Raw genomic sequence first — 21516 nt, forward strand, 5'->3', positions numbered from 1 at the left:
TTTATTCTATATCTTTCTGTAAAAGAAGTCAAGATAGTCATGTAACTTAGATGGTTTTTTAATCTGTTACACAACATTATCAGTATAACAACTCCATTCTAGAGAGGAATCCAGAGCAGGGAAATCAGTAGCCAACTATTCCTGTGGCCAACCTTTCCACAGAGCAGCCTTGGGGCCACACCACCCCTGAAGCTGTCAATACCCACAGAAAGCTCTGGGAGTGCAACTCTCACCACATGTTCAGAATCAGCACTAGAGATCGGCACCCCAGGGAGACAGCATCTGCAGCTTTAAAACACATAAACAAAACCAGTCGAGCTTCAGAGTGAGATTGCAAACCATCACATGAATGACAGCCGGCTGTCAGGTGACCGACCTCTACTGGGCCTGAAGGGAAATCTGTCATTGGGCCCCCCTCGCCCTGGCAAGATAGGGTTTGGTCCCGGAAGTGGGCCAATTGGATCAAAACGTGGTCTGAGTGGAGGGAACTGGCCAGGTGTCTCCCCGGGCCCCGGGATGAGTGAATTGATAGGGTCCCCGACATAGGGAAGTGTTGGTCTTTCGTCGTATTCACCACCGATGATTCCTGGAGGAAGCAGCGAGCTGGGATGGAAGGGGTGCAAGGGACTGGGATAGAATGGGATGGGGTAGGGCGAGGACGGCAGGAACATCACGTGCCGCCCTCTCTGAGCTTCTTTTCTTTGTTTGTGCCTCTTCCTGTATAACTACAGGAAAAAAAAAAAAAAAAAAGAACAAGATATGGTAAGTGGTTTAGATGTTTCCCCAGCAGTCACGCGTCCACGCGTCCCCACCCTCCTTCCCACACCATCCAGGCAGACAGCAGTGCGCAGGAGAGCCGGGGCAGCAGACAGGGCAGCAGCCCCGCACAGCGCAGCGCCAAGTGAGTTCTGCTCTTGAACACCACTGCAACTGAGCCACTGGGTTAATCTGAGGTCACAGTACATCCAAAGAGGGCAAGTGAGTGGCACTCTTTTCAGAGCTCCCAGCTGATACGCAAGTGTAGGTTAGCTTTTTGTGAAAATGGGAAATTTAAATATGTGTTTTAAATGTCATGCCACAAAACATAAAGTCAGGTATTGGAAGGATGAGGGGCAGCACTTAATTCATTTTTTTCACCTAAATTACGTCCCCAATGGACCTCCACTTAAAATACAAAATAAGTGCCTATTTTCGAGTATGGAACATATCCTAAATAATAGTACTGTGTTTTGTACATATTTGAGAACTTTCATTGAATTTTATTCTTCTCTATTCACCACCGATGAGTGGTGAATAGAGAATAATAATAATAGTTCTTCATTCTAAAGAATTTTTCTCAGTCTTATCAAAGTATTTTATAGTAATCACACGCAAATAAAATAATATCAACAACGTTTGTTCTTTGCACAATACACTATGCTAACTAGCTGAATGGTTAAGATTATGCCAGGACAACAACTCAAAATTTTTTTTTTGCAACAAAGCAAGAATGTTTTATGTAAAGATGAAAGCAATCTTAGGCTTTTTGTTAAGATTTCTTTTCTGGGGGCTGGGATTGTGGCTCAGTGGTAGAGTGCTCCCCTAGCACGGGCGGGACCCAGGTTCGATCCTCAGCACCACATAAAAAAAAAATAAAGGCATTGTGTTGTGTCCATCAACACCTAAAAAATAAAATTTTTTTTAATAAAAAAAAATTTCTTTTCTGTAATATTACAGGAACACAAGAACTACATCTAAAGTAAAAGTTGAAAACGTTTTCATTTTTGAAGCTAGGTTTCATTACATCATAATAAAAGTGAAAATATACTCTTGATGCATTAGTTAGTGGTTACTTCTGGGTCAAGCACACTGGCCTTGATATTTAAAAATACCTACTTCTTTCCAATCTGTGTCCCGAGCTCTGACAGTACTATCTAGAAAGTAAAACAAAAAATGAGGAATTAAAACATTTCATTCATCTGACATTAAACATCATTTGTTTTTGTCCTAAAGAAACTGAAACTTACCCATTTAGCATAAAGAGGAACGTAGGACATTTACATAACACATCATTCCTTTCCTGAAACTAATTCAAACCCTTTCTCAATAGCACTGGGGGGGGAGGGGGGGGCTGTCACTGCCCAGTGCACTGTGGTAATTCCCACTGTGATCCCAAGGACTCTGGAGGGTCATGTGGCCGCCCCACCCTTCAACCGGTCACATGCACACTGTCCTCACCAGCCTCATCCAGGTGTGCCAGTTGCTCCCCGTGTTGCACCAAACAAGGTTCCTATCATAATCCTCATTCTTTGCTGCAGGGCAAACTGATTTAGGCTTTCTTCCATATTTGGGTTAGATTATTTCCTCCCAACCACAAAGAATGATTTCAACTACCAAAAGTATGAGCACAATTAAGGTCTTTTTTGTGTGCTTATAATAATAGTCCTTCATTCTAAAGAATTTTTCTCATTCTTATATATATAAATATATGTGACATGAGGACAGAAGATACCAACCAACTTTAGGACTACGGAAGAGTCTGGGTTAAAGATGGCGATGTCTTCTCTACCAATTATTGCAACCACAGAAGTCAGAGTCAAGGCTTCAACTCTGCAACACTTGTCCACAGGGACATGAAGCTGGAGGAGGAGCCTGTGAGTACAATCTGGAAATGAGAGCTGGATCCCCCTGGAAACCCAGACTGCAACACGCGTGGAAGGACGTCTGTCCTTTGTTGCATGTCACAACCTGCGATCCTTATCCACTCCAGATGTGCTCATCACTTTGTCTTTTTTTTATTAAAATATTTTTAAAAACTTTTAAAAATGATATTTGCTGACAATTATGACAAAATAGCATTTTAGACTTTAGATTCAGGAGAGTAGGTAACAGGGAGAAGGAAAAGAGTAGGTGACAGGGAGAAGGAAAAGGAACAAACCAGGGCACGCACACTGCCCACATTTTGAAGTTTTAAAAGAAAAAGACCAAAACTTTTAATAGTCCAAATGACTACACATGGTATCCTGCTTTTAAAAAAAGGCTTCTAGCCCCAGATGTTTAGTTGCTGAGATGACATGCTAAATCTTATCATCCATTTTTATTATATGAACTAAAGATATATTTTGCACTGCAACAGAGAGTACACTTACAAAAACATAACTAAATAGGAGTCTATTTCTATTATAAACAGATACTGTTTATAAAAAATACAGATTTTTCCATTGTGGCTTTGCTTTGTTTTGGTGCGTGTGTTTCTGTAAATGACATTAAGTTGACAACATGACTCCCTCGAGGGCAAACAGTTTGAAAGATACCAACATGCAGTAACACACTGAGAGGCAGCAGAAAGAAGTGCCACGAGCAGGCTTTCGGCCTTGACCTGGTAAACAGATTCTAATGTCACAGCCACCACCAAAATGATCACCAGGTCACCTCAGTGTGACCACATGGACCTGGCACTGCCCTAGCGTGTCAATGGTGAGCAGCTCCCTAACTACAAACAGGCCTCAACCACTGACTGGGAAGAAGCGCAGCTCATTTCCAAGACGCTGAGGGGGGCTTTAGAGAAAAGTCGGAGAACAAACCTGTCTTACTTTCACTTCTCTATCCTCAAATAATACACTGAGTCTAAGGTGTTATTTGTGTTGCCAAGAACACAAAAATGAGTGGACAGAGTTTCTGGAACACAGGCAAAGACTTAGGATTTCTTTATGCTAAGGGTGTTCCTTATCATTCGCAACTCAAAAAAAAAATCATCTGGCAAAGCCAAGTACCCTTGGCCCTGACAGCCAGAGAGAGAAAGACCCCCTTCCTAAGCTAACAGGGCCACACGGAAATCACCTCGAAAGTCTCGCAGGTACAGACACCTCCACAGCAGTGGGTCACTTGAAGCAATAAAGAGGTCCCGACAGACTGCAGACAGACACAACACAGAGCGAACATCCAGGAGTCGGAAGATCCGCAGCTTCAGTTCCAATGGGAGGACCACCAACCCGAACACGTCTGGAAGGTTCAGGGCTAAAAGAGAAGAGAGAAGCAGCAGGTACACTGAGTCAAGGGCATCCAGGTTTTCCCCACACAAAAGCTGCCACCCGTTCCTTTCTAAAGCAGTGACAGACTAGATAGTCTCGATTATCCTGGTACGCATCCTCCACACACATCTTTAACCCCACCTGACTCTATTACCACGAACTCACACAACTCTAGGCCCCTCACTCCCTTTACATTTTGCAGAAAGACATATGCTTTTTAATACAGATTAAATAAATGACAGGGTCAACTGCTAAATACTTGCCACTGGCTTATTCCGCCTCCAGCAATATTCACTGCAATAAAATCCCTCTACTCAGCTGCAGTGAATGGACAACCCACGGGCTTTTCAGAAATGTTCCACCCCAGCCACCCCCGCCACCCCTGCCTTTTACCAGTTCTCTGCCTCAGGACAAGTGAAACTAACTCAATTTCCTGCACAGTGGGTTGGTAGTATTACCTAGCACCTACCTTACCATGTTGTGAAAATTAAATGCATAAATAGCACCATGTATAGAAAACATTTGGTATATCACAAGCACTCAAGAGTTAGAAATAACTATTATCTGACATTTAGCAGGCTAAAGAAAAAGGAAGATAGAGAAATTCAGAAGCAAAGCCAAGAAAGGAAAACAAAGAATATGTACCAATGTCAAAAGATTTTTTTAATTACAAATCAAGTATCTTTCATTTGAAATGCTTGGGACTGGAAGTGTTTTAGAATTCAGTTTTTTTGGATCCTAGAATATTTGCACAAACTTCACCAATCAAGCATCCCTATTCCAAAAATCCAAAATCCAAAACCTTTTGAAGGTCTTGTTTCCAATTTTTGAGTATTTCAGATTTCAACTTTCAGACCTGGGGATGTTCAACCTATACTAGCTCCTCTGCAATATTTACAATGCTAGTCTGCACTAGCAAAGAAAACAAAAAAACCCAACAAACAAGAGTTTTCAAATTCAAGGCACTCCCCTTCTCTCATCACCAACTAAAGAAGAAAATAATAGCCAGGGCACCATGCAGCTTGAAATCAAAAATATTTATTTCTCAACATATAAATAGAACATAAAGCTTATCTGTGCAAGTTCGAAACTCTTTATCAGCTGAAGGACTGTGGTAAATCATATGCTGGTTCTCAACAACTTCCCACCCGTGATTAGACTTCCTTGGGCCCCTACTATCAGGTTTGGCCCCTTTTGACTTACTCTGTCCAGTGATATGTGAACGGAAGTGACCCTTCATTTCTGGGCCAAAGCTTTAAGATCCCACACAGGGTTGGGCCACTGCTCGCTGTTCCCACTGCCCCAGGGAGAGCATGTCCTGGCTAAAGACCACGCCTCGAGAGAAAGCAAACCACACACCACATGCACACGACTGACAAAAATGCTCGCTTTAAGTAAGAGTTTTAAAATATTTTTTACTGCAACACAAATAAGAGAAAACGAATAACAAGGCTTTTGACTGAACTATAAATCTCACAGAATCACGATACTGTCATCCATAAAGCAAGTGTAATAAAATCTAATGTTACTAGCACTAAATATCCACCAGCTTGTAAACATCTGACAAAGTGCTGGACAGAGTCCCCAGTCAATGTTGGCTTAAGAAACAAAAACAAAAAACTTAGGCCCAATGTACAAGCTATTTATTAATGTTATTTGTGTGTTTCCTGAACACTTTTGGGGATCTGTGCTAAACTATGGAATGTCAAAGTGAGTAAGACTTATCCCTACTTTCCATTCACAACCTTACAAGGAGAGAAATCACACAGACAATTACGACACACTGTAAAAAGCTACAATAAGAAAACAGACAAAATGCTACAAAAATACACACAAAGGATGTGATACCACTGAAGAAGTAAACTGAAGCCCAGTCTTAAGAGAAACTTTCAGTAGGAGAAAAGAGAGAAGGGAATCATCAGAGTCACCAAGCATACCACGTCCCCTGACTGCTGTTCCCAGCCTTAAACTGGGGCGACTCCTCACCGCTCCTCACCTTGCCTGGTGACAGCCAGAAGAGGGTACACCAGCTGGTCTTTGAAGAGGCGGGACAGCTTCTGAAGGTCTTTGTACACTTTGGCTGCATTTTCCCCTAAAAGATTTTTAGAAAATAAAAATCAAAACACAAAAAGTGTTTTCAAGTGGAAAAACTTGAAATGCCGTCTGTCTTCTGTATCTACCAAATCAAGGTGGTAAACAATATTCATAAGTAATTCCTACAGATAAACAGCAACCAAAGTCCCTAATTGAGACAGAGGCATGACTGATGAGTGCATGACTGATTAAAATAGATGGTAGAGGTAAAGCTAAAATTCCCAAATCAAATCACCAGAGCTGTGCCCAGCCCACTAGCTCCTAGGCTATGACCACAGAGAAAACTGCTGTGTGAGATTCACACATAAAGCAGGGATTTCCAGACTGTCCTCCAATCCGTTCTGGACCCTGGACACACAGCAGGGAATTGCTCTGATGGAGCTCAGAGCTTAGTAAAATAACAGTATTTATCCCATGATGAATAGGTATCAGCAGTGCCAAGCATTTTTTTGAGCCTTTCTTGCATCAGCAATTCTCCCCTAAGAAAAAGACAGATACTATTATTCCCATTTTAAAAATAGAACAAAGTACAATGAGCATGTCCACAGGCCCACAGTGAGTGGCAGAGCAGGGAGAGTACAAACCTAAGGGTGTCTAGCTCCACAGAACTTACCCCATGGACCGACAGAACTGGCATCACCCAGGCAATGTCAGCCCTGCCCAATCAGAACCCGCATTTCAATAAGATCCCAGGGGATCCACAAGTACAGTAAGGTGTGGAAGCACACCAAACTGCCCCGAGGTTCCCACTCTACTTCTGCCATTTACCAAGTGTACAACTTGGAACAAATTACCTACCTATCAAACTCTCACCTGTTTAAGGAAGAGACCACCACTACCTGGGAAGAGTTGTTAAAATGGAAAGCTCCACACACAGTGCACAGTACACCAACAGCACCTGCCTGCTCCCTTCCCACCCATGTCTATGTACTTCACTATCTATAGCAACACGCTGTTTATCAATTGATTCACAAGCACAAGGAAATAGATGCAGTTAAACTCTAAATCTTTGCCATGTGAACCTGCAATCAAGTCTGAAATCTAATGTCCAGACCTCATTTTAAAAATAAGCTTGTTTCAAGGCCTTTCCTCAAGTGTGAAACTGATTTTCTTTCAGTGTTTTCCTTTAGCAACCTATCTTATAAATAATTAGGGACTTAAAAGGTCCAATAACAGTATTTATGGAAAGTTACTAGGGTCTACACTATAATCCACAGTAAAATTCATTAAAAATGACTTGCCAAACAGCAAATCTCTACCCAACATAAAAACACCTTATTAAAAATACTTAATTAGGGGCTGGGGTTGTGGCTCAGTGGTAGAACACAGGCCTAGTATGGGTGAGGCTCTGGGTTCGATCCTCAGCACCATATAAAAATAAAACAAATAAAAATAAAGGCATTATGCCCATCTTACAACTAAAAAAAAAATTTACATACTTAATTGAAATAGTCCATAAACTTATATAAAGGTATTAACTTTCTGACTCCATTTCCTTTTTCCATAAGGGAAATAAGATTAAGAAGAATCTGAGTTAGATTCTCTACAGAAGCTGTTTTTAAAAGGATAGCAGCCAGATGTATCTATTCCAATTTAGAAAAAAAAATTCTAAATCCCCCTATTTATTAGGTCTATACCTGTGAAGCAACTTCATCTCCTCTAGACCTGTTTACTGACCTATCAAATTGTCATAAAAAAATTTCTGTAGAATGTAGGGTACTTCTTCCATACCAAAGTCCTCCCTGGTAGAGATGAATATAGTGATACAGCCAAGGAATTTCAAGTTTTTATGATTCTAATAGAAAGGCACCTTTATAGATTCATCAGTCTAGTTCATGCATCTAATCCAAGATCGCCCCCAAGGAACTAAACCTGGTTCTGGAGAGCAGACAATACCCTAGCTCTATAAGGGTTTGTGACCCCCAAAGGCTCATAGTATATAAATACATGGTATATTTGTGGTATTAAAGCTTAATGGAGGACAGTAATTAAGGAAAAAGAGAAAAAAAATTTACAAACACTCCTCAGGGGAGTTAATAAAAAGGAAAAAAAAAAAAAAAACAAGGTTAATACTGGTCTAATCTCACATTAGATGTTTAATTCAGCTAATGCCCAAGTTCTATGTTCAACCAAAGACATTATGAACAATCTCCTGTCATCTTAATCTCATTTAAAAGTTTCAGTCTTTTTATTTTAAATTTTTTTTATTTGTTTTAATTAGTTATACATGACAACAGAATGCATTTATGCACTTGATATATCATACATAGATAGGATACAATTGCTCATTTTTCTGAGTGTACATGTTGCAGAATCATATTTGCCATGCAGTCACATATATACATACAGTAATAATGTCTGTTTCATTCTACTGTCTTTCCTATCCCCACATCCCCTCCCCTCCCCTCCCATCACTTCCTTCTACCTAATCTAAGGTAATACTATATTTCCCTAGTGCCACCCCCCCACCCCCCGCCTTATTGTGAATTAGCATCCACATATTAGAGAAAACATTCAGCCTTTGGCTTTGTGGGATTAGCTTATTTTGAACATTATCTTTCTAGGTTTTTCTAAAGTGAACTTCTCAAAGCTTTACCCATGTCAAGTCACAGTTACATCACCTGGCTCCTCTGTGCAAATAAAGGACTCTGGCAGCAGCTGCAATCTTTTCACACTTCGAATCTCACTGTTGACTTTTAGTGTAGCTATAAATAAGCAAAAGAAATATGATTTTTAAATGTCACTTTATCAATCGCCTTCCTTTTTTAGGACAGGCCTGCATTTCCTTGCCCACAAGCACTAAGGACACATTATATAAAACAAACTGCTCTACACCTATTTCTTTCTCCCACTGCAAGGTCAAAAGTGTAAATCTGCATGAAGTGAATTCACCCTCATACACCACCTCTTAAACTACAGTAAGCATCTTTATATACAGCCCACTAAGAATCACCAACAGCCGCTCATTAGTAATTGAGAGATATGCAACAAGGTCAATAGGAGAAAGCCAAACACAATAAAACCATTATTTCTAATGCAGTCACTAAAAACAACATTCTTCTTTTTTTTAAATTTAATCCTTGGCAATAGTTCTATCCTTGTTCATTAAAAGAATCCTGCTAGTTTTCACAGCATCATCACACTCTAGGCCCAAAGGACCAATATTCTTGACATCACCCCAGGGTTCAATTTTAATCGTGCATACAAAGGCGCACTTCATCTACATCATGAAAGAGCCAGTGATGTGTTCACGCACACGTGCACCAAGCAGGCTGCCCCGGGTGAGGAGAGACTTAAGGACACTGTTCCTTTTCAAAGTACCAAGCCTGGAATAGCCACACAAGCCTTCAAGTAGCCAATTGCCAAGAACAGTAAAGGCACAAAACATTGGAATAAGAAATTAATCATAAATTAAGAAATCAGAGGTTATTATATGCATATCATTAAGTGCTTTCTTAAGAAATTAAGGCAAAAATTACAACTTCACATTAACTACTTGGTAACTTTAACTGTGATGTGCACAGCACAACATTTAGATAAAGGCAGAAGCTACTGACGCTCTGCGAGTAAGAATGTCAAACCAAAAGCTCCACAGGCCAACTGTGAAGCCAACTGTGAAGAATTGTTGACAAAATGCTAATGGTCATCCTATTGCCTACATTTTTTCAAACATAGGAAACAAATAAAAATGCTGTCATTCCAATCTTACATGCCATCTTAACCAGCTAAAAGGACAAACCTCAAAAAGAAAAAAGAATAAAAGTAAAATATCCTGGTCACTCAAATGAACCCCCCGATTGTGTGATAATGAGACAATCCCGTGGAAGCCGGTATGGACCCGTGTGGCATGCAAGCTAAAATGAAATACAAGAAGGAATGTACTGTCTCTCAGTGAGATTTCTCAATGAGAGAGGAGAATTTTTTTTAAAATTGTTCGTTCAGAATAACTTTCATGGGGGAAAGGGAAGGAAAAACATACACACTAAGGTCTCAGAACCCTTAGCAGTGTTTCTATGCATTGCTGGTCACACAGATGCCAAACTGCGTGAAGAGGGGCCTCAGCCCAATCTCACCATCCTAGTTCAAAACTTTCATTAAAAATATGAAGTAAAGCCATATGCGACAAGCATAAAAAAAGAAAAATATTCTTGAAAGAATTCATATGACTCATCTTACTCCTGTTATCACAGCTGCTCCCAAAGCAAAGGTGAAGGTATCAAAAGAGCATGGCTGCCCCGAGACTGAAGGCTGCTGGCCTACACATCAATCTCAGGTTCTATAATCTCTCAGACACATGTTGTTGTTGGTCTAGGAACTAAAGAAAGCTGAGAGATTCAATTACATCATGATCACCAATCACTGAAGTGCCTCAGAAGAGAAACACACTAAGTTCCTAAGCCCTGTACTTAATTCATGAACCAGCAACCATGACTGTGCCGTCCAGGTACCATTGACGATGACCAGGTTTCCCAAAGGCACGCAGGTGAGTGCCGCAGAGCCACCCTCGCAGAGAGGGTGTGTGTACTGCAGCCTGTACACACCGCTCGACTTCCACTTCTCTGGCATGGACACAGCTTTGGCTTCAGTCCCCTGAGGAATGAAATAAAAGGAAAATGAACAATGAAGAAAAGCATTACTTTCAAAAAAATTAAAGATCCAAAAGACCCCTAACTTGTTTAAAAATGAGCCTTCCTTACAGCTCCCTTAATAAAATGTGCCCCCCATCAGTAATCCTACCATTAATGAAGAACAGAATATTGTAACATCTTTCTATTAAAATTTTTGTTTGAATAGGTAAAATAACATCATAGAAATAAGGATTAATTTCTTCAGACACTTCTCCCTTCAGCAAAGCAGGCATTATTCAAGATCCCAACTTCAAATATCGCTTTCTTTGTAAAGCCCTTTTCAAAACACCTGTCATTCCCTCACTTTCTGTTTGTATTTTTATATAGTTTTATTATGTTCTCAATTTATTTGTTATTTACATTATAATTCCTTTTATTTATCTCTCTCATCTATTTATGGACTTGAGCACAGGGGTGTTCAATATTTTGATTTCCTAATTCCTGGCCCCGTACACAGCACACCATGTGTGTGAAGGGTCTGTGAATGACCACACCTTGAAACCCACCACATGGCCCACAGGCCAGCAGCCTGGGCATGTGCAGGAGTATGCAAGCTCAAACTCCACCCTTGATTTACTGAGTCAGAATATGTGTTCTAATGGGATCCTAGACATTCTTTAGCACATTAAAGTTTGAGAAGCTCTACTTTAAAATGTTTTCTTCTGTGATCCCTGGCATCCCATAGATATCATGTCTCTCTAAAACTTAACCCAGACCATATTATAGTTTATATGCTTGCTTATCTCTGCCACTTGCAGACTCTGAGCAACTTGCAAATAGGGATCACCCACTTGTATGAGCAATCAGAGAGCAGGGACAAAGCCTGCACCTGACTTCAGTAGATGCTTATCGGTTAACAAATGGATGAGAGAATATAGATAAGAACTACAACATAAGAACAATGTCTCTCTTCCTAACTCAGTCATATTAAATTACTGGCATTTCATAAAGCCATTAACATAAAAAATAACCAGCTGTCTAGGCACACCCAACCCGCACTCAGTGCCCCACTTAATCTACATATTATCATACAAAATGTTTTGTATCTTTTAAACTATAGTTACCATTACCTCTGCAATATTAAATACTGAAAAAGGAAATGAAGAATCAAAAAAAAATAGGAAGGAAAAGAGGGAGGGGCACATTTACTGAATGCCTATCACTGTGTTCGACAATTATGTTCAATATCCAACCCCATTAAATAAAGAAGCCTGAACACTACAACGCCCTGGTGACGTTTACTGACGCAGAGGTGTGTGGGTGCTGCTAGTGGCACCTACCTGAGGTATGTACCCTGACTCCAACATGAGGAGATGGACCAACACTATCAAGGCATCGCTGGCATTAGAACAACTGGCTGACTGGTACAAGGTCTCTAAGGAATGTGGCACCTGCCCTTCCGTGGCTTCGCTGCAGAGCATGGGTTCTGAGGGACAGAAGCCTGAGCCCTCCTCCATATCCACGACATCTTGGGTTGACTCAGCTTCAAAGGCTTGACTAGGCCCTGACTGAAGAGGATAAGGAAAAAGAATTCATTCAAAATACTTATCTTTATACAGTACACTGTGCATCCTAGGCTCAAAGCCAAAGCACAACACTGGGTTTAGAAACAGATGACATTTTAAGGGAGCCCTCATGAAGAAGTGAGCCTGGAACCTAACCTCCACCCCAGGTCCTGTGACTGCAATAATTCTGGCTGACATGCCAAAGACACCCTAGAAGTCATCCTTGAGTCCTCCCTCCACCTCACTAACCCACCCAAACCAGTACACTCACTGTGAGCAGCTCCACGAGCTGCCCCTCCCACCCCACTGGAACATCCTCTCATTCTTGTCTCCTGACTTCCAGCAGCTTCCTCCTGCCTCCACCTTCTGTCTTCTAGTACATTCTACCCACTGCTGCCAGTTTCTTGGCCATTAAAAATTCAATCATGTCCTATGTCCCAGTTTAAAACTCACCAGTATTTCCCCAAAACAGGCACCAGAATTTCCCTCAATCATGCCTTAGTTGGTGCCCCTTGACATTCTTAGGAAAAAAGTCAGTGCACAATCAAATAAGTATGGAAAATGCTCCAAGCTATAGTCAGCTAACCTCACTCACCATATTCATAAAATACATCAGTATTATAAAAGCTCTGAGAAGTCTAAAAATAACAGCAATGTGTAACATTTAATCAAGACACACTGTCCTTCCTCAATATTCCTGTGACACTTAAAATCCCATAAAACATGCTTTTCATAGAGGACACACCGAGAAATGCAAGTCTACAAATTAAATCAAAATTCCTAAACTCTTTAGCAAAGAAGGCCCTTCATCCCCTGCTCCCTCACCCATCCTGCATTCACTTTCTTCTAGGATCAGACCACAAGTCACCCATTATGTAACCCCAACACAGTACCTGACACATAGTAATATACTCAATAAATGCCTGTCAAACACATGTTAGAGGATGACATCTCACAACTGCATGTTTTTGATTTCAAAATGTTTTCTCATTTGTGCCTTACAATGATCCTATAAATTAGGCAAGACAGATGATAATGCCTTTTTATAGATGATATAATGCAGAAATATTATATAACACAATCAAGGTAGCCAGCTAATAAAAACTTGAAACTAACCCACATCCCCAGACTCACCGTCTAAGGCTCTTATATGCAATACATACTTCAATAAAACCAATTTATCATATTAAATTCTGTTCAGAAATCTCATTTCCTAGGCTTGTGCTCAATTCTAAATGCAAATAAGATTTCTTCTTCTTCAGTTTACATTTGCATTAAAGGGCACAGTGTGAGTGAAAGACTGGAGGAATATAAGGAGCCAGAGTGACAGCCATTATTCCAAAATCTCTGAGGATCTAATCCCTACTGTGGAACGATCCAAATCCACTTGCTGAAGCCCAGAGGCCAATGATAACCCTGTCTACATAAAACATATGCACAAAACCATGTCTGGGATTTTTTTTCTTTCTTTTTTTTTTTTTTTTTTTTTGAGCAAACAGAAACCACTTAACATGAAGCTAAATTATGAAAAATAAGAGCTTATTTTTAACATAATGTCTAACTTTGGGCCACTTACTACTCAAACAGAATATATTTGGAAAATTAACAAAGGGTTACACTAAGCTGAAAACTACATGTGAGAGATCTGAATTCCCCATGGGCTTATCAACCTGACTCCTAATTCCTCACTCCTAACTGCCATCCTCTGAGCCATTCTGATAGGAGTGTTTATCATGTCCTTCCCATGGGTGGACATGAAGAAAACACTGACACCACTCTACACAGACCATTTTGCCATAGATCATTTACAAGACACAGAAAGCAGTAACCAAACTGCATTAGAACAGCATTCAACTCTGATACGTATTATCCCCGTTTCTCATTAAAGATCAGGTACTGGATGAATGACCAAATGCAATGAACTGAGGAATTAATTTATATTAATTTATAAAATTCACCTCCTTTGGTTTCAAGTTTTACTCACCTGTGTTACTTCCCTTTTTAATGTTCCCTTCCACATTTACTTAGCAGATCATACTGCTTCAAGGACTTAAAGCATCAAGCTCAGTTTTCTTGCTACAATTTTACAGTTACTCTATACAAACCTTAGAATACAAAATAATGTGATTTTAAGAAATTACTAGCTTGTGGCAACATTAATTTGTCAAAAATTTTCAAAGGCAAAGTAGTAACTATCACATATCCTATAAAAATGAACTATTTTAAAAAGTACACAGAAGTTAAAGGGAATTGCCCTTCTACTAAAGTTATCTCTGAGTGACTCTATCAGCAAAAAAAAAAAAAAAAAAGACTCAGAAATGTAATTTAAGTACGTAGCTAAATATCCTTACTCATTCCCCCAGATTACCTGTATAAGGCAGAAATAACTCTTCTAAAATAAATTGATATCCAAATATCTGGACACAGATGATTTTCCTAATTCAGAACATTACATATCCTTGGAATAGAACAGAGAAGAAAAACTGGGCACCCTAAGCTTAGAGACAGTGACAGAAACCAAAGGATAATTGATCTGAAGGAGTAAGTACTTGAGTAAAATACTTGGAGCAAAGCTAGGTACTTCAGAATGCCAGCCCAACATTGGTCCAGGTATTAGAAGTTAAAAAGAAAATGTTCTATGAGAACGTGATTTGCAACAGACCGATGCCAACTACACCCACTAGCACAGAAGTTAGCTGAGGCGTCAACGACTTATCAACTACTTTATTCTCTTTGTCTTTTATACTCACCATACTGTCGTCATTCCAGACATCAGATTGGGCTGCCTGTCCTTGGACTGAATCATTCCGGTGTTCATCAGGTACGCTGGCCTGACTGGAGCTGGCGGCCAAAGAGGGTTGGTCATTATTCTGGAGTGAGGAATGCTCTGAATCTGTGGATGAAGGTAAATTAGGTGCTGGCATGGCATCTTCAAGAATCAAACATATCAAGTCCCCAGAAACAATCCCATACGAAGCCAAGGTCTCTTCATCTCCAGTGAGGGCATCCTTGTTGTTCAATGTAATTGCAAATCGGGTATCAGAACTGCCAAGAAAGACGGATAAGGATAGTAAGAGCTACCTATTACCACCACCCTAAATGATATATCTGGAATATATATAAGATACACGGCATGACTCTAGGCAATAGATTTCTAATGGCTAAAACTTAAGCCCACTTCCCTATCATCAAAACATGTTTTCAACAATTCTAAAATACATAGTTTTTTATATTTTGACATTTTTTAAATTGGGATACTTCTCAAAAGCAATGACATACTAGTTTAATTCACAGCATTTTCCCCTTAGTGTTAAATAAAGCAATGTGTCTTACCATTGGCTACAAATAAATTCAATGAAATACTCTTTCTAAAACATAAATGAGATCACATCTTTCCTCTGCTTAAAACCCTCCAATGTTTCTGACCTGAACTTGAATGGAATCCTCATCATGGCTTCCAAAACCCAACCCCTCCCCCAAACCACACCTGTGCCATTCATTCTCTCTCTCACTGGGCTCTGTCACGAGATTCCACCCAGCCACTCAGAAGAGTAGATGAACTCACTGCAGCCTTTGGGACTCTGGTTAGCTTTTCCAGATCTTAAAATGACTGACTCCTTCTCATCACTAAGGGCTCAGCTCAAAGGTCACTTCAGAAAAGCCTTCCACACAGTCTACAGCACTCTCTATTTCATTCTCAAGTTTTATTTTTACTGCAACACCACAGTATAAAAACAAGGCCTTTACTTGTCTATCTTCTGTCTTCCCCACACCTACCACTAGAACTTAAGTTTCAGAAGATCAGGGATCTTTTTTTTTTTTTTTTTTCCATGTCAGATTGGTTAACAGGCCAACTTCATAACAGGCTTAGAGGGAGGCACATCTCACACAACAGCATGAACACCCAATCACCATGCTTATGAACCAAAAAGGATCCAGATCAGGGATCTCCTTTATCTGGTTTGAAACTTACGTCCAGCTCTTGGCAAATAAAGTATTTATGGAATGGACACACCACCAAATATGAGTTTGGAAGACTGGGATGATGATAAAATTATGGCTGCCTATTCAATGTGCTTACAGAACAATATGCTTACATTGATACCAAAATACCAAACCATGCCCCAAATGTTCATAACCACAAAAAGTTAGATAAATGTATGTAAATAACTGGTTATAAATCCATCCTTCTACTGATATAAAGTACAGGTTCAGGGCTGGGGTTCTGGCTCAATGGTGGAGCACTTGCCTAGCACATGTGAGGCACTGGGTTTAATCCTCAGTACCACATAAAAATAAATTTTAAAAAAAAGGTATTTTGTCCAACTACAACTAAATGTATATATATATATTTTAAATAAAGACAAGGTTCACCCTTCCTACTGATAATCAGCAAAAAAGTCTTTTCATATGGAATACAGCACAAACCCAAAAACCACTATTACACAAGATTAAGAACTTCAAGCAGTAGATGGGGTATAGAGAGAGAAGAAGGGAGGGGAGGGGAGGGGGGATAGTAGGGGATAGGAAAGGTAGCAGAATACAACAATTACTAATTGGGCATTATGTAAAATTGTGGATGTATAACCGACGTGATTCTGCAATCTGCATTTGGGGTAAAATTGGGAGTTCATAACCCACTTCAATCTAATGTATGAAATATGATATGTCAAGAGCTTTGTAATGTTGTGAACAACCAATAAAAAAAAAATAAAAAATTAAAAAAAAAATGAGGAGGGAGCAGAAAGAAGAGGGAAGTTTTCCTGGGTGTGTCAAAATAAAATTGTGTAAAATATTTGTAAAATGTTAAGTGAAAGACTGAACATTGCCTGCTCCTCTGCACAGACTCCTGCTGTCATTAGGGGAAGGTGTTCTACTTCCCTGGGAAGAACAGGCTCTTGTTCTCACTTTCTTCTACCTAGTTACTCAGACATTTATTTCAATTACTGTTCTTTATTCCAATTTATTTTTTAACCCATCTAGGGAAGAGATGGGCTTCCTGATTAAAAAAAAAAAAAAAAAAAAGAACTTCAAGCACAAAGCAATGAACACCTCTCCATTCTGCATAATGAACTGTTAGACCTGAGAAAAATACCATTGTTTTTTATCACATAGTGGTGAGGCATAATTACCAAAGCATTATAAAACATTTTACAAGACATTTACAATTAGCAATGATATTTTGATTAATTTTTGGAGAGGTTAGCAGAAGATGTACTCCTCCGAAAATCAAGTTCTATGTTTTTCTTAAAATTCTATGTGTTGAAAAGTTGCTCCAAAGTAATTCATTTTTTTCTTTCATATACATTTTCTTCTCACCAATTAGAGCATCTTGATAGAGAAATTACTAAAGTAGAAACTATTCCTGTTCATTAAAACACAAGTGGCTCTGCTTTTTCTAAATGCTTTAATAAACAAAAAGTTGAAAATCTGCAAGCTGCCCATGAAACACCATTCCAACTTTGACAAACAAAAAAAAAAAAAACCACCTCAAATGAATAATGTGTTGCATTAGTCACTGCAAAAGGGTGAGTTTTTTTTTTTACAAGCAGTATCTAATACAATGTACATTTAAATACCTATTTGTAGAAAATGGTCTGCCTAATAAAAATGTCAACTTTCCTTCCCACTCTAGAAAAAGGGAAGAACTACTGCTGAAGTTATATGTAGTTTTCCAAGATTCTATTTTCTGAAACTGAGGCAGGGGGTTAACTTTAGCAGAAAAATGAAACTCTAGAAACTCCAGGCTTTTAAAAAATATTTTATAGTAATTCTGAGCCCACTTGCTCAGTAAAGACACTTTAAAATAATCATGTCATATTTTTATCAAATGAACACATTATTAACAAATGAATACTTTCAAAAGAATAAATTTAGTTTCACAAACTGAAACTTAAATTCCTGGCAGGTAACCAGCCTCAACTGCAAAAACAAACCTGAAAGAGAAACTAACTTGGGTTCTTGTGCAAGCAGTCATATCCTTTTAGGTTACACATCCTTTTAAGACTATCCTGCCTATTTAAAAAATAACAAAACATGTATATCTATACATATACATGTATGTACGTACACACACACACACACACACACACCTTCAAGAGATCTTCAAAAATGCTTGGTGGGGTAATGATGCCAGCACATATACTTAAGCTTGACCTCAAGCAGTAGCAATAAACATATCATTTACTATAATGTTTCAAAGGAATTATGATAATACCTCATCTTTTTGTCTTTTTTTAATCTTTTTAATCTGAAAAAAATTAAAAGGATGAGAAATCCATAATGTGGCCTCATTTTACTAAACTCCCTACAACTAAAGTGCAAGTCTGTACAACTCTTGTAAAAGGTTTTTATACTCTTCAAAAGGTTTTCTTTTGAAAAATTCGCCTAAAAAGCCCCAGCGAATATTTTTTTTCTGGGCACAATAAAATTTCAAATTCACAAGTTCTGTATTTGAAGAGAGCCATCCTTACATCGTCCTCCCAGATTATTATTCCCAGACCTATCCTCCCAGGACACAAAGCAGCTTCATCTTCAACCCCATTAAGTTCATGACAATTTTGATCTCTCTCAACCTCTCGGCCCCAAATTTCAAGTTCTCCGGGGTCAAGGCCAACGTTTACCTCCATGTTAGGAGGAGGGGAAAAAAAAGTGCATCGCGCCCAGGAAAACTCACAGAGCTGAATCCCACCTGCACCTTCCCGGGCTAAAGTGCAGGGGAGAGTCCGAGCCCGCCGAAGCGGCACCCGCGCACTCAACAGGCTTAACACCTCCGTCGCCCTGCCGCGGGGGACAAGCGCCGGGCGGCATCCACGGGGACCGGACTGTTCACTGTGGGCGCAGAACTTTGCCAACTTTCCCACTCAACTACTCCAGCAGCTCGGGAGGACTCGGGCTAACGGGAGGGTGGCGCGAGCGCGCTCGCTTCCAGCCTCGGGTCCCGCCAGCCGCGTGCACGACGTGCGGTCCCGCTCCCGGTCCCGCTCCGCGGACGCCGCCGGCTACTCACCCGGGAGGGGACCGGCGCCCCCGGGAGGCTGGGCCATGGTCCCCGAGCGGCCTGGCGCGCAGCGGCCCAGCGCCCCGCCGGCCTCGCGCGTCACAGTCACGGGTCCCCCGGGCGGCGACGCCCCGAGAGCCAGCCCCCACGTGACCGCCCGGTCCCGCGCCCGCGGGTCGCCGGGCCACACCCGCCCCGCGCTACTCCCGCCGGGCGCCCGCCTACCTGTACCCCAAGGTGGGCAGCAGGGCCTGGCTCAGGTGCGCGCGCAGCTGCCCCAGCGTCGGCTCCGCCTCGGGCACGTCCAGCGGCCGGGTCCGCTTCTCAAGCCGCACTCGCAGCTTCATGGCGGTGGCGGTCCCGCTTCGGCCGCGGGGCTTTGGGCGGCGGCGACCGCCGCAGCTGACTGGGGGGTGCTCAGGTGCAGCGGGCGCAGGCCGCGTCTCTGGAACGTCCGCTCTCAGCCGCTCCAGGCAGGGCGCCCCCTGGAGCCCGCGCCGCCAGCCTGCCGCGGGGCCCCGGCGATCGATGGCTCGGCGCGCGACGACGCTGTCTGGACCGCGAAGCGCACTGCGCAGGCGCAGAGTCCGTCGCAGCTAGGGGCCGTGCGCAAGCTTCTGCTGCGGTGTGGCTGGAGGGTCGTTGGCGCCGGAAAGGATGCTGCGGTCTGCACCGCTCACCAGTCCCCGAGGACCAGGTCCTACCCCGTGTCCCGTGGCACTGCTCTCAGAGGCGTGAGGTTGAGTGCAGCTCCGGGTGTGTCCTGTTGCAGGACGTAAAACACCGTGGTCGCTGCTCTGGTTGGACCGTGCGTTAGTCATCTGTTGCTGCTTGACAGTCGCCTCCCAGATCTTGCTAGCTCGAAGCAGCAAACGTTTGTTGTCCCGCGGGTTCTGTAGTTCAGGAATTTGGGGGTGGTGTGGCTGTCTAGTGCTGTCTCCAGGTCTCGTGCGATTACGGTGAAGATGTAGGCCAGGGCTGCTGTCATCTGAGAATTGGAACTTGGGCCGCAGGATCAGCTTCTGAGATGCCTCGCTCACAGGACTGTTGGCCGGAGACCTGATTTCACCACATGCATCACCCCAGATGGCTGTTTGAGTGTCCCTAGAGCATGGCAGCTGGCTTCCCTCAGAGCAAGTGACCCACGAGAGAAACCAAGACAAAAGCCACAATGTCTTTTATGGGCTAGCCTCAAGTCACCATTGCTTCTGTCATAGCCAAATCAGCCCTTCAGTGTGAGAGGATCAACCCAAAGGCATGATTAGCCATAGATGGGATCACTGGGGGCCATCCTGGAGTCTGGCTACACTTAGAGGGTCAACTTAGATGAGAGAGATTATCAAATTTCATCCGTGTTCTCAGAACCATTGTCCAAGTCTTCATAAGAATTGAATAAAGTTTCTTCCAATAGGGGCTGGGAGGGCTCGCCTAGCACGTTCGAGGCCCTGGGTTGGACAACAATATATAAACATAAATAAATAAAATTTAAAAATTGCATCCAATTACAACTAAAAAAATTTTTAAAGTTTCTTCCATAGGTGGCAGCACTTGTCCGTGTTCTGCCCTTCGCTCCTTAAACGTCTTGATTGCCTGCTTGTGACAGATCACATACCAAGTGCTGTAGTCCTGCTCATGCAGTTCACAATTGAGTGAATCAACTCTTGCAGTCGTGTAAAGTGTCCCATTAATGATACAGATAAACAGACCTGGGGTTGAGATACATCGAGGAGGGATGCTCTGCAGGAGGATTCTTTAATAGCAAGAAATATGAAATTGATAAAAGGTGGCAGGACCAGAGTGACTCTGTGTGACCAGAATGAATGACAGAGTGAATGCATCCACCCCCAAAAGGATAAACAAATAATAAGCCTTGGGCTATGTAAAGGGTTTAGGATGCATTCTAGACTATATGAGAAGCTGATAGAGATTTGTAAGGGGGTGACTTTATTATCATGGTCCATAGATCTGGTCAACAGAAGCTGACTCTGGGCAACCACACAGGTAAGGGGTATATCTGAAGGGTACTGTATATATAGCTTAGGGAATTTTAGGGAGGACTAGTGGCCCGGGCTAATCTTCCATAAACAAAGCTCAGAACCATGCAGAAGAACTCATGAGGAAACTACCATGACTGAGATTGCTGCTGCCACCCCCACCCCATGCTGAAGGACATTGCTGTCACTGCTTCTAGGAACTACTGGGGAATGGCTGCCACAGGTGATTTTTATAGCCACCTGTACTGATAAAATTCCAAGTTTTCAAAATCATCGTGTTTTCCC

The 21516-nt window shown here is 41.6% G+C and overlaps 1 protein-coding gene and 1 non-coding gene across 5 annotated transcripts; both read right to left on the bottom strand.

The window, feature by feature from the left end:
* Window positions 1–42: 42 nt before the first annotated feature.
* On the bottom strand, window positions 43–19766 carry Fbxo7 (F-box protein 7). Of its 4 annotated transcripts, none has more exons than XM_078052865.1 (9): window positions 19463–19766; window positions 14988–15282; window positions 12013–12240; window positions 10553–10694; window positions 8726–8809; window positions 6007–6102; window positions 3820–3996; window positions 1876–1913; window positions 43–725 (listed from the first exon to the last, which is right to left on the bottom strand). In XM_078052865.1, exons 1-9 carry the CDS (start codon window positions 19582–19584, stop codon window positions 342–344), a joined length of 1566 nt encoding a protein of 521 aa, XP_077908991.1. In that variant the 5' UTR covers window positions 19585–19766; the 3' UTR covers window positions 43–341. The 4 variants fall into 4 exon arrangements, with proteins under 4 accessions (XP_077908991.1, XP_077908992.1, XP_077908993.1 ...); XM_078052866.1 differs by having other exon boundaries at window positions 14988–15078; window positions 19463–19765; XM_078052867.1 differs by lacking the exon at window positions 19463–19766 and adding an exon at window positions 19247–19411 and having other exon boundaries at window positions 14988–15130.
* On the bottom strand, window positions 16069–16172 carry LOC120888798 (small nucleolar RNA U13). The gene has a single exon (XR_005732483.2). It is a non-coding gene; the product is annotated as a small nucleolar RNA U13 (small nucleolar RNA).
* Window positions 19767–21516: the final 1750 nt, after the last annotated feature.

The sequence above is a fragment of the Ictidomys tridecemlineatus genome, chromosome 6 (assembly GCF_052094955.1).
Source record: "Ictidomys tridecemlineatus isolate mIctTri1 chromosome 6, mIctTri1.hap1, whole genome shotgun sequence".
In the NCBI taxonomy this organism is placed as follows: Eukaryota; Metazoa; Chordata; class Mammalia; order Rodentia; family Sciuridae; genus Ictidomys; species Ictidomys tridecemlineatus.